Source organism: Trachinotus anak, unplaced genomic scaffold, assembly GCF_046630095.1.
Source record: "Trachinotus anak isolate AG129_WGS33_773 ecotype Australia unplaced genomic scaffold, CSIRO_AGI_Tana_v1 ptg000010l, whole genome shotgun sequence".
Taxonomy (NCBI): domain Eukaryota; kingdom Metazoa; phylum Chordata; class Actinopteri; order Carangiformes; family Carangidae; genus Trachinotus; species Trachinotus anak.
Window position 1 is genome coordinate 13247013 of NW_027273861.1, and position 12922 is coordinate 13259934.

Genomic DNA, 12922 nt, shown 5'->3' on the forward strand with positions numbered 1-12922 from the left:
TGCATTTGGTAGACAATGATGGATTTGTTAAAAAAAAAAAAAACAACCTGCACTGCTGTTGTTGTCTGTCTTTTCCCTGGTAGGAGAACTTAGGAAGCTGAGTCTTAAGGCTACATCAAATGCTAATAACGAGATGCTGGACACTTTCAAGCAAACTCTTAAGCTTGGTGAATGTTGGCCACGTTCTCACACTTCCTACATGCTTCATCACAGATTTTTCCCCTGGCCCAGTGCTTGCATTCCGGTTGGTGAGTTTGTATTTGAGTTAAACACTTGCCATCTGGAATGGGTTTTCATGTCTGCTGCCTGGTGCCAGGGTTACGTGGCAAAAACTTATTTTTTGAGTGCCAATTTCAACCAAACACATTTATGAACATTGGAAATGACAAATGAATTGGAAATGAAAAATGATTTTAATCATTGTCTCTTAATCTGAAAGTCTGTATTGCCTGTGAGGCATTGATTATTATTGTTGGCCATTTTCTATTGATTGTAAAAGATAACGGGTTGCATTATTTACCTGCTGTGTTGAAGTATCGCCTCTGTACTCAAAACAAGTGTTTCTGAAGAGCATTCAATATATGTGTTGATCTTCATGTAGATCAGTGGCTCCTAACCTGAGGGCCAGGACTCCCACAAGCGGTTTGGAGATAAATTTTTGATTTGATTGATTGTTAGCTCTTTCAGCCTCTAAAAATTAATCAAAAAAATGGATAATGGAAAATAACTGTTGAACTGCTCTCAACTCATAACACTGAACCAGAGTGCTCACAAAATAGGTTGCTATTGTGGGGTCACATGCAATAACCACTTATGTTGATGAAAAATCCTTTTGTACTTATTTTTGATTCAAAAGAAAACACCCCAAAATATTCTGATTACAAGCATTGCTGATCAAATTTCATACATGAGACTCATTTGCAGCTCAGAAGGAAGAAAAAGAGGCAAAAAGGACTTGGCATGATTGCGTGCTTCACATACTCAAACACACACACACACACACACACACACACACATTTGCTTTCCCCCATCCATTAACAGCAGGGTTGGGAGGGAGAGGGTGAGGACTGGGGGTGAGGTGTGGCTGAGGAGGGGTGAGGCAGGCCTCATTATTTGGGCTGCGCTGCAGTGAAAAGCACTGGGATTGCTTTCATTACTGAGCCAAATGAAAAAGCAGAGGCTGATTACCCGCGTGACGGAGAGAGGAGACGAGCTGGATCACTCTCTATCGGGGAGAAAGAGCGAAGGAAGAGAAAAAAAAAGTGAAAGAAGAGGGAAAAAAAGGGATGGAGGGAGATGAGGGAGATGAGGGAAGGGGGAAGGGGGAAGGAGCAGGAGGAGGGGGGAACTGCCGCCTGGCTGTACTTCCCCAACAAGGCTCCAAACAAGTGTGTGTATGTTTGTGCGGGTGGGTGTTTGTGAGTGTAAGAGAGAGAGAGAGAGATGGTGACATTGAAGGGGGTGGGGGGTGGGGGGCTGCTATAGTCCCATTTTTCAAACAAAGTTCCCTGGGGAGGTATATGAATAATAACGACAGTGGCAATGCAGCATGTAAAAATCAAACAAATATCACGCTCACATTTCTCTGGCTCTTGTCTGGCTCTTACCTTGTTTCTCAGCTTATGAGAGTTTGTACTATGTCTATTGTCTAATTTCTTTACGACTAAAGGATGTCTGATACAAAGCTATATTTTTATGAGCAGATTTGCGTAGGTTGAAACAAATGGCACGATGATTTTGGTGTGTGTAAATTGTGCATTTCCATGTGCTCAGCTGCATGTATATGAGTGGGCTTGTTTTACTATATTTGTGGGGTCCGACAGCTTTGTGGGGACCAAAATGCTGGACCCCACAAATGTAAATGGCTGAAGGTTAAGACTTGGTTTTAGGGTTAGGGTTAAAATTAGCTTTAGTTTAGGGATAGTGTAAGGGTTGGGGCCAGGCATTCAGCTGTGATGGTTAAGATTAGGGTAAGAGGCTAGAGAATGCACTTTGTCAATGATGGGTCCCCACAAAGACATGTGTACAAGGATGTGTGTGTGCGTGTGTGTGTGTGTGTGTGTGTGTGTGTGTGTGTGTGCACAGCTGCCATATCAGAATCACAATGTGTGTAATGTCAGATCGGGGGGGGGGGTGTCGACGATAATGCGGTGACGGCAGCTGTTAATCCATCAGACAGGCTCAGAGGAATGAACACCTGTGATCACCACAGAGCCAAAGAACATGTTGGGAAGCCACATAACATGCACACACATGCATGGCCTGACAGAGTCATGACACAAGTACATGCAAGTAAAGGTGTATCATGGATAGATGCTATTTTTGCAGAAGAAAAATGGCATTAATGAATATAAAAATCACAGATGTAAATAATGAAATGATGATGGTTTAGTTCCATTTAGCTTCTTCAGTTTCAGGCCCCTGGTTCAGTGCAGTGTGATGGCTCACTAGGACACTGAATAACCATCCTTAATGTTATTAGTGGCACCTGTGCCTCCTTTTACTACTATACCTAATGAAAATGTCTGCTGTGAAAATGGTCTATTAACCTTGCAGCGGAACCATTTTAAGTGGCACTGTACAGTGTTTAAAAGCACATATTTGCCTTTAAACCTATTTTCTCAATCAGCTTGTTACTCTGGGCAGTGGTTTCCTAGAGTAACATTCATTTCTTTCCAAAGATGGATCAGTTGTGTTGTTTTCATGAGAGATTTGTCTGATTTCTGTTCTTGTTTCACTGGATTTAGTAGGCAGGGCTCTTTTCTTTAAAAAGGTGTATTCATGTGTTTCTGTGGTCCAGTCTTAGCAACATTTGAATCACAACTGGATGATGATTTTGCAAACACAACTGTCAATCACGTGAATTCACACCACACCCACACAGTCCTGATGAATTCAGATTAGCTGTTGTGCTTTCAACTGCGCATTGAGAACATGCTGAAGTGTTTACCTCTAAATATATAATGCTTAAGACTGTTTCTTGTGAATTTTAATTTGTATTGTTGCTTATTTAGTCATGAGTCATTGTTGCTGAGATAGACTTAAAATTTGAAACTAAGTTGTCAGGGATTTTAACTCTTGCGTGATATTCTCACTTGAAGTCTGAAGGTGTCTCTGCCTCCAGTTGCTCTTTCACATAACACACACACACACACACACACACATGCACAGAAACCTCCAGGCTGCACGCATGCACAGAGGCATGGAATCAGCCAGCTGTGCGCACAAGCTCAATGCCACAAGTGAGGTACGAGACACACATGTCAGACTAAAAGGCTGCCATCCTCCCTCTCTTATCCCCTATCCCAGACATGCTAATCCCTACAGTTGTGGCAGGGAGACGTGAAGGAGATAGATTGGAGGTCAGTGGGAGCAGGTGTGTGCATGCCGTCAGCCTCTGCTGGGCGACTGCAATCGGAGAAGGTCTGCAGATGAAGCAGCTGCTGTTTTGGGGGATTTTGGGGAGAGGGGGTAATTATGGGGTAGAATTTAGAGGAGATTGCTTATCCACTTCTGCCACCTATCTGTTATGATTAGATGGCACTCAAAGACCCGGGTGTAGAGATTTACAATATATAAATATATATTTAATCTAACTGAGATCAAGATCTCTTTTGCTATAGAAACTTCAGTACAGCAGAAAAACTAGAACAGAGGTACGACACACAACAAAACACAACTGGTTGTACACAAGTATATACACATAGCATCAGAAACATTGGCAGACATCTCTAAAAATCTTCCCAAAAAATGTTTAAATCCATTCAAAAAGATGACACTCTCAGGTTTTGATGTCCTTAGAAGTTTGTTTCATTTATGTGGAATTCAGTCACGAAAGATCAGTATTTACCAGGAGTTAGCCGGTCCTGACATCTGCTCAGATGTAGCTTGAGTAGGAGACAATTATAGAAAACAAATCAAGTGTGTAGTTCCCTCTTTGTTGTCAGTGAGGGTCAGGCCCCTTTTTCATATAGTGCACAGTGATGAGTGCAATATTTAAATCCTGTAATGAAAAAAAACGCCTCAAATTGTTGGTGAAATGAGCAGTGCGAGAAAACAAACATCAACATAGTCAAGCATAATGGTCGATTCCACAATGATTTTCTAACCATTAATCTGTTGTGAGAAAAACTGATTTTAATCTAAATGTAGAGATCAAGAATCATTGTCATGCAGTTTCACAGGCTACTTACTGAAACGCGTTGTCAATTAATCAGTTTTTCAATTGAGAGAAAATTAAGTGACAACAATTTTTGACAAAAGATCAATGTCATGTCATTTATCAAGGAAAAATGACACAGCTGCAGGTTGCAGCTTCTAAATGTGAGATGAGATGTTTGCCAGACAAAAAAAAGAAAAAACAACAAACAATTTGATGACAATGCCTTTGACTCTGAGAAATAGGGAGGGACCTTTTTAAATATTTTCTTACATTTTGGAGAGAAAATTCAACTGAAAAAGAATACAGAGATTAATCGGCACTGAAAATAAATGTTGCAGTATGAGTCACACATTTAGGCTCATGACTCTCATGTGATAAGATATCCCAGGAAGGATGTTTTTGTTGTCGCTTCAGGAGAAAGAAGATGGGGATAAAAATACACATTTAAGAATGTTAAAAGACTGCCAGGTCGAAAATATTAGTGTATCTAGTGTTCCTGCTCTGTCTCAAATGGAGTCTACTTGATCACTACCAGACAGGAGAATTCATGGCAATGGGGTGTAGAAAGGGATGCTGTGAAGAGTGTCAACCAATCCAAATCTCAGCCAGCTCCTTCAGATATCCTCCTACCAAGTGACCTTTGCCTCAGCTCTCGCAGCTTGTTCCCAGCTGCTCCTTGGATAAAGCCCTCTGATCCCGGGGAGCTTATCACCAAAGTCTGCCTGAGTCTTCACTCTCTTTGTTCCACATGTAATTTCACTGTATTGAATCGGAGAGCTGTGGAGGTGTAGGCAGTGCAGGGGAGTCATCACACATCAGATGAATGCGCGTCTTCTCTGGTGAGAGTGGTACAGCCGAGCCATAGAGGAGAGTCTGGCTTCAGCTGGGGGCTCCCTGCGTGAGCGGCCGCCTCAAATAGGACCCCTCGCCGCTCTCCTCCTGGCCCCACTCCACCTCCAAGCTGCTTCAAAAAGGGACTTGAGAATGACAGAAGTGTTTCATACTGGCACATTGAGCCGCTCGGACCAGATGGAGTCTTTGTTCTTCCTCTCAAACGCACACACGGCACACACGTCTGTACTGCACAAAAACTGTGACACATGCAAATCCACACACACACACACACATGAACATTTCCTCACCGCGCTGCAGTCTAAAGCCAGGATCATGATGACAGGGGGTGGCGTGATTCTCTTGTCCTCTGTCATGTTCACATTAGTCATATGCAAATAGGCATTGTGCACAGAGAATGACACAAATCCACCATGTCTAAATCCTCAAAGAAGACTGGTGACGGCTATTTAGTTAACATGATTTATTAAGGTGTTTGACCCAGATAGCATGTGCAGCCATTAAATGGTGTTTGTTTCAGGTGTTTGGAGAAATGGAATTTTTCATCGCTGGAATTTGAGGACACAAAGAAGAAGATTTGAATGAAAATTAATTTATTAATTTGACTGTTTTTTTTTTTTTAATCTTTATCTAGACAGACAGAAGGCGGAGATGGTGAAACAAAGGAGTGAGTTTTTCAGCCTTATCTGTATTGTGTGACTTTATTATTTTTCCCTCTTAAAAACCATCATTTCACAACAGTTTTTGGCTGTTCAGATGAATTTAGAGGAGAGTTAGTTATTCCAAAAATGAACACAGACATGGTTGCAGTTTCAACCTTCAGGTTTCACTTTAAATCATCATCAGTAAGAATAAGTGATGTCAGGAAAGAACGGCTAATAAACACTGTGCAGTGACCGTAAGATTGTAAGAACATCAGCACCTATCCACACCCAGAGCTCTACACATCATGTAAACAAAAGGTTTATATCTGCTGATGAATGCGTCTTTAAGAAACAGTCCCAGTCTTTACTTTTGTCAATAATTTATATATAAATTGTCCACAGACTAATGTCTTTTTCATGAGTTGTCTCCAACTCTATTTTTTCATGTCCTCACCTCTTTGGTTAGATTCTTTTTAATTTTAGGATTTGTTCCACAATGTTTCCAGTAAATAGATGGATCCATATTTTAGGACAGACGTCCATCTAACTGTCGCTGAAAGGTTTTCCTAATGCAGTTTGTCATTGTCTTTTCCAGGAGATCCAAGAGATAATGCATTTCCAAAATATTACGTCTAATTTTCTTATTGATGCAAATGAGCAATCAGCCATCACACCTGCTTTTTATCAGCTGTTCCTGACACATCTTACATCTCAAAATTAAAGCTTGAAACTGCAACAATACCTCTATCTTTTTGGAGAAACTCTATTTTATAACCATCAGTTTTAAGGAAAGAAAATAAAACTTTGAATCAGGACACTGACAGTGGTGAGGTGGGAAGCAGGAAGCAGAGGATTCACTGACTACAGATTACTCTACACAGCTCAACGTTTTGGCATTTTCTAATGTTCCACGTGGTGCAAGGTCACGATCATCCCCAGCTAATTCAGGAAAGAGAGCGTTCAAACATTTCTGACAGGAAGCAGTCAGTGACCTTTAAGCTGGAATTGCTTGGCTGGTATTACATCCTTGCTGTCTTTTTTCATCAGAATATGGAGGTGCAGAGCACAGACACATCCTTTACCTGAGGTGAGTATGAAATGCCAGTCTGTCAGCTCCTGTCTGGTCTTTGCTGTGCAATGTGGTATGAACAGCAAACTTTATCAGCCCAGTCTATCGGTTCAGTTTAAAGTAAGCTTCACTGCAGCAGGTTTTTGGTACAAACACAATCACGTGATTTGAATTTCTTCAGCATCTAGAAAATAAACTTATATATACTTCTGTTTGATCAGTTCTCGGACTCAACAACATCTGTCAACTCTTTGTGTTGAAAAGAAAGATAATTCAAACTGAAAGTAACAAAGCCTCAGCCAAACTGTTTGGTTATCTAATTGGTTATCTAGTTCATACAGTTCCAGGGAACTCAAACAATGATGGGAAATATTTCACAATACAAGGGACCTCTTCAAAGTGAGATTCATGACTAATCCCTTCCTGACCTCACCCAACTGAAAACCCCCTAGTTAAAATAAATATCAAGAATTTCACTGCATTATTCATCACCACCTGACCCACGTCTTCCTATCAATGGGAATAAGAGAGCATCAATCAGCTTCCCATTAGGACATTCAATGAGTGCAGCGGGTTAAGTCGGATGACATTTCTCTTCTCCTGTCTGAATGGAAAATGCTAAACTGACAAATCGGAGCATTTCTACATTAATATATGTATGGCTTCAGCTTTCATGTGAACTTTGACCACGACAGGTTGATATCAGCAAAAATCTCTGTCACATTGTACAAAAGGCACAGACCAAATCACTATCACTGGGTTTCTTGTATGTTCCTTGACAATGTATAAAGAGTATCAACACAGACTGCATTTGGACAAGAGGAAGGATGCTGAGAGAAGGCAAGCCAATGATTTAATACAACAACATGACACGCGAAAATCTCATAAAAGGGAATAGGATTTTATTTGCTATATAATAGTATCAGGCACTACATCACCCCAGGCAGAATCGTCTACCTCACATTATTCACATCCAACACTCCTATTCGCTAGTGGTTAGTTGACGTGTGAGTGGTTTCTAGAGGTGCTGATGAGAAGCAAAAATGTCCATGAGTGTAGTTATTAGCCACACTATTTCAGCTCACAGTGCAGCTGATGCTGACACAATAGAGCTTCGAGTGATGAAAGATAAACCAAGTGTGGTAATGTAGAGCTGGGCCTGAAATGACCAAAAAAAATGGCCATTATAATAAAACTTGAACCCTACTGATTTATGAAAAACATCGCTTTCCCTGTAGCACCACCATCAGGACAAACTTGATGTTCTTGCCCACTGGTGGTTTAAATCTAATAAAAGCAATGTCAACCACACATCCAACAGTCGCTTGCTGGTGTGTAATGAGCATCGCAGCCTCATGAGGCCACTAGTCTGACAAATAAGCTTTCTTATAGTGCATCTCAAATCATAACAACATTAATAATGAAGTCCTAGTACCATGATGGTTTTTATGCACACAAAGCAAAAAAATATACCAATTAGTTTATAGTGTAATGATGCCAAACGTTTTCATAGAAAATAAATATTAACCAAGTCAAACTGTGATGGAAAACGCTGGTGTTTTAAAAATACTTGCATGAAGCACATGCATAAAAGTGCCTCAATCTGATGTTTTTCTGCATATAATGACAAAATAATGACATAAACATATTGACAGACACAACGAAAAAAAGTAAATTATATTCTGTTATTGTTTGAAATATTACCAAGACTTATTTCACAGAGAAATTAAGCCAAGACTTATTTTGGGGCTTGGTTTAGTCCATATCCAAGACAATGGCCTATTATTTTTCATAGTTCAGAAATTTTAAATTTAATCATTACATAAAACAAATTCAGTATCTCAGTCCCTCTGGTGTTGTGAATATTGTTGAATTGTTATAAATAGTGGTTTTATTTTGATTTATTGTCTACAATCTGGATGTATTTGGTTTAAACTGAATATTTTTACTATTCATATCCATGCTACACTGGCCATAGTGCATAAACAAAAAGTGGCTGATAACAGGACCATGTCAGTTCTTCTTCTGTGGTGCTGTAAAGCCTCATTAAGGTGCTTCCACTCAGAACTTGCTGAGGGGCGGCAGCGCCCCCGCCTTCACCAGCACAGCTGACAGCAGGTCTGCAGGCCCAGAGGGGTGGGGCACAGCAGTGGCAGAGGGATCCCCGTGCTTATTTTCAGAGTTCATAGGTGTGGGAACCTTCCCTTTATTCATTGTGGACTTGCCAGTCCCACTGCCCCCTCCGCCACCAAAACTGGTCTTGCTATTCTCTGCTGTGGGGATGACTGTGCCCAGGTGGGGGTTGCCCACAACAGGAGTCCCAGTGGGCTCCATGCTGGTCTGACAGCAGCACAGCAACCGGAAGAAAGCAGCCCTCATCTCCCTGCTGGACAGAGTGTATATCAGAGGATTGAGGGCAGAGTTGAGCACAGCCAGGGCGATGAACCAGTCCACCTCGTAGAGCACAGGGCACTTATCTGGGCTACAACCTACATCCAACAGCAGCAGGAGGAAGAGGGGGGCCCAGCACATGACAAACAATCCAAGAACAATAACCACTGTTCGCAGCAGGGCCAGTGAGCGCTCTGATGGCCGGCTGCTCACCCTGCGGCCACTAGAGGTCACCAGGCGGTAGATCCTGATGTAGAGGATGATGATGGCCACCAACAGGGCACTGAAGACACTGATGCAGAAGGCCACATAGCTCTTAGCATAGAGCGGCAACACTGTGGAGCAGGAGGGCAGATTGTCCAGGCAGTTCCACCCCAGACTGGGCAGGGCGCTGAGCAGCACTGACACAAACCAGCAGGCTGCCAGCAGTCCTAGGAGTCTCCCTCGACCTGCCGTCTCACATGGACGCAGGCGCACCATAGTCATGTGCCTCTCAATCCCAATGGCCAGAAGGCTGAACGTGGAGGCACTGAGGGCCACAAACATACTCCCTTCTCTGGCCAGCCACTGCACTGGTGTCAGGAAGAAGGTGTTACGTCCTGAGGTAAAGATGTTTACTACATAGGCCACGCCAGCCAGCAGGTCTGACAGTGCCAGGTTTCCAATGAGGAAATACATGCGGCTGTGGAAGCGCTTGTTCCTCCAGAGAGCGAGCAGGACAGTAACATTCTCCAGGACAATCAGCACGCAGATGAAGAGCAGCACAGCCATCTTGCAGGCCCCGCTGCTGCGAGGCCGATCCCACTTTCCTGAGTGGTTGTAGTGGGTGACGATGACAATGTTCATCCCCTCCTCCAGTATGTTCCCCATACTGCCTCACTTAAACAGCAGAGGGAGCTGCAGCACTGGACACAGCACAGGGAGGTCAGGCTGCCCAGCCTGGCAGTGTTAGGGCAGTCATTTTACAGCCTCATCAAGGACCTGCCAAACAAAAACACTCAAATGTCACAAAAGTTATATTCAACAGCATTTCTGATCATTTTTGAAAGAAAAAATCTCTGAGAGCTGTCTCAGTCATCCAGGAAATATTGTACTGAAGGCAACAGGACTTGTTCAGTTCAGAACTGAAGGTGAAAAATCTTGTATCTACAACCAAGTCCAGTTGCCTTTAACAGCTTTTTCTGGACTCTCTGAGGGCTCTGATGAATGAAAACAATTGTTATCAGGAAGCACCCAAGATGGCAAATTAAAAATAAATATAAAAAAAGTTTATATTAGACCTCGTGCACCACTGAGATAAAAAAAAAAAAATCTCATGTACAGAAGTTATAGCAACAACACTTAGTATATAAATTACATATAACACAATATAAAACAGACAGAAATGGATGAAATAAAATAAAATAAACAAGCACCTGTAAATTTGGACAGGTTCTTTTTTTTTCTTTATTGTCACCCATATGTGTACAAAGAGCGGTGGTAGTTAAGTGCTGTTAAACAATCCTCTGTCTTAGCCTAAAGGTCATAATTTATATTGAAATCCATTGCCAGGGAAAGCACTGTGGCTCCTACACAAAGGCCTATGATCAAAAAGGTTAAAAACTAATCCTTGCAATGAGGTTGGGCAAACAGGTTTTCCTCAGCATATGTCTAATCCATGAACACTGCAGCGGACATCAATTATACGCTGTCAAAATAAAATAAGTTGAGTTAACATTTAAACAACATTTTAACAAAACAACATTTTAAGATGCCCACTCGTGGAGGTCTAAGCAACCCCCCCCCCCCCTTACCTTTCGGAGCTACTGCCTTCATCTAAACATCCCGGCGGTGTGATGGGAGTTTTCGAGATTTTTATTTTTTATTTTTTTTCCCCCCCCTTTCCTGCGTAAAGACGAGCCGGTACAAAGTATGTGATGAATATCTTCGACGTGCAGTCAAATGTCCATATCTTGTCCTCGCCCGTATAAAAGTTTCCAATTGCTGAGGTATTTCTCAAATATCCACTAAACTTTTCCTCTTGTGTCGTCTCCGCGCTCTGCCTCTCCAACAATCCCAGCTCTCACCCCTCCCGACGCCGGGGCGGGCTCTTTCCTCGCCCCTCCGTTTAGGATTTACCGAGGAGAGAGAGGTCAGAGTCACATGTTTCATTATGCACGATGATAAAATGTTCAGACGTGTGTTCTTTTGTGTTCGCCAAATTATACAACAGCATAGATCTCAGGACCATAAGTACTTCTGACTTTTAACATCAGGATCCATACATTATTTCCTGAGAAATACAGAAAATGCCCTTGACTATCTGGCAGTTTTCTGGGCAGAACATGATAAATAATCTTGCCTGGCCCGTGCCCCATCCCTCCACCAGGTTTTTGTTTGTGTTTGGTGCTTACAAACAAACAAACAAACAAACAAACAAAACAAGCAGCCAGAATGAGTTTAATTGATTTTGGTTGATTTTCACCAAGTGTAAATCAGAGTTCTGTTTTTGTTCTCTGTGGACAAAACGTGGTTGAGTGTGTCAGAGAAACACTTAATTTGTCTGCTCCAGTGTCTCATAAACTCTCTGCACTTAACTTGTCCCAACACATGTCAGTTTTTTGCCCCAAGGGCCTTTAGTGATCTGTGGAGTTGTGTCATTCTTAAATAGCCTTTCACACCTAATGCTTAGTTCCTGTTGCCACTGGTTCCCACTGTCAACTTAATCTCTTCATTTAGATTTCTTAGATATATTACTGTTGCGTATTTTCAGGGTTGAAAATAGTGAAGGATTCTCAACCAAACCTGTCTTTTCAGTCCATTTTGTTAGAGCACAGAAAGCAAAATTCAGATTCAGCCATATCCAAAGTTGACCAGAGTTTCATAAAAGGACACAATTTGTTTATTTGCCTTGACTGTGGAATTCATCTCCTCCACCAAGAGGCCAAGAAGTTGCAGCCCCTTTTATATCTATGACTTGATGAGTCATTGTTTTTTCATGTTCAAATAAAAGTCCCTCTGCTCCTTCACAGTGTGAGATAGGTCAGACCTCTCTCGTTGGAGCCAAGTGGAATAGATGGGAAGGGACGAGTTACGCTTCTCCTTTTATGCACTTTTCCTGGTGTTATTCTGAAAAAGATATTTTATAGTTATGAAGAAGGGGTTTCGTCTGCAGCCCAGGGAGATATATGTCCAGTTAAAAAGTACAGGCCAGGTCATTAGGTCATCATCTTGTGGATGTATGTATGTATTAGCCAGAAAGATCTGAAAGCAGCGCTAAAAGTTGGAACGCCTTGAACAACTACCATTGATGAATCTGATTTTCAATAAGTCCCCAACAACTGCTCAGTGGCCAGAAAAAGAAAGACTGCAGTTATGGAGGGCAGAGCTTATGTTATCATATGTAACCTGCATGATGGAGGAAAAGCAGGTTGCTGCTGGAAACAGCAGGCATCACGTTTCATACTGTATCCCTGTGGGTAACATTCAGGCTTGAGGAGCCAACTTCCTGCTGACAACAACACATGGGATGTGGAAGTTGTGGGACATGTTGAGGACTATGTCTGACCCGCTAACACATACTCTTCCACCCTGCTAATCCATCCCACACACCACTGTCACCCTCACCCCGTGCCCCTCTCTGCTGGCTGGCTGTGCTATGTGTTTAAAAAAAAAAAAAAAAAAAAAAACAGAAACATGCATTCCCCTCAGATACCCCAAAAGCCATCATTCCGGTTCTGGCTGGCGTACTGTGTAGGAATAGGCACTGTTGCTTCTCGTTGACTGTTTACATTGACTGTTTACATACTTTTTATGACAGTTTTC

The 12922-nt window shown here is 42.1% G+C and overlaps 1 protein-coding gene across 1 annotated transcript; it reads right to left on the bottom strand.

The window, feature by feature from the left end:
• Positions 1-7609: 7609 nt before the first annotated feature.
• On the bottom strand, positions 7610-12034 carry s1pr3a (sphingosine-1-phosphate receptor 3a). Its single transcript, XM_071487704.1, has 2 exons — positions 10912-12034; positions 7610-10099 (listed from the first exon to the last, which is right to left on the bottom strand). The coding sequence occupies exon 2, from the start codon at positions 9986-9988 to the stop codon at positions 8789-8791; it is 1200 nt and encodes a 399-aa protein (XP_071343805.1). The 5' UTR covers positions 9989-10099; positions 10912-12034; the 3' UTR covers positions 7610-8788.
• Positions 12035-12922: the final 888 nt, after the last annotated feature.

Bases quoted from the DNA above. Each gene is read 5' to 3' on its own strand.
- s1pr3a (XM_071487704.1), bottom strand. From the start codon at position 9,988: ATGGGGAACATACTGGAGGAGGGGATGAACATTGTCATCGTCACCCAC.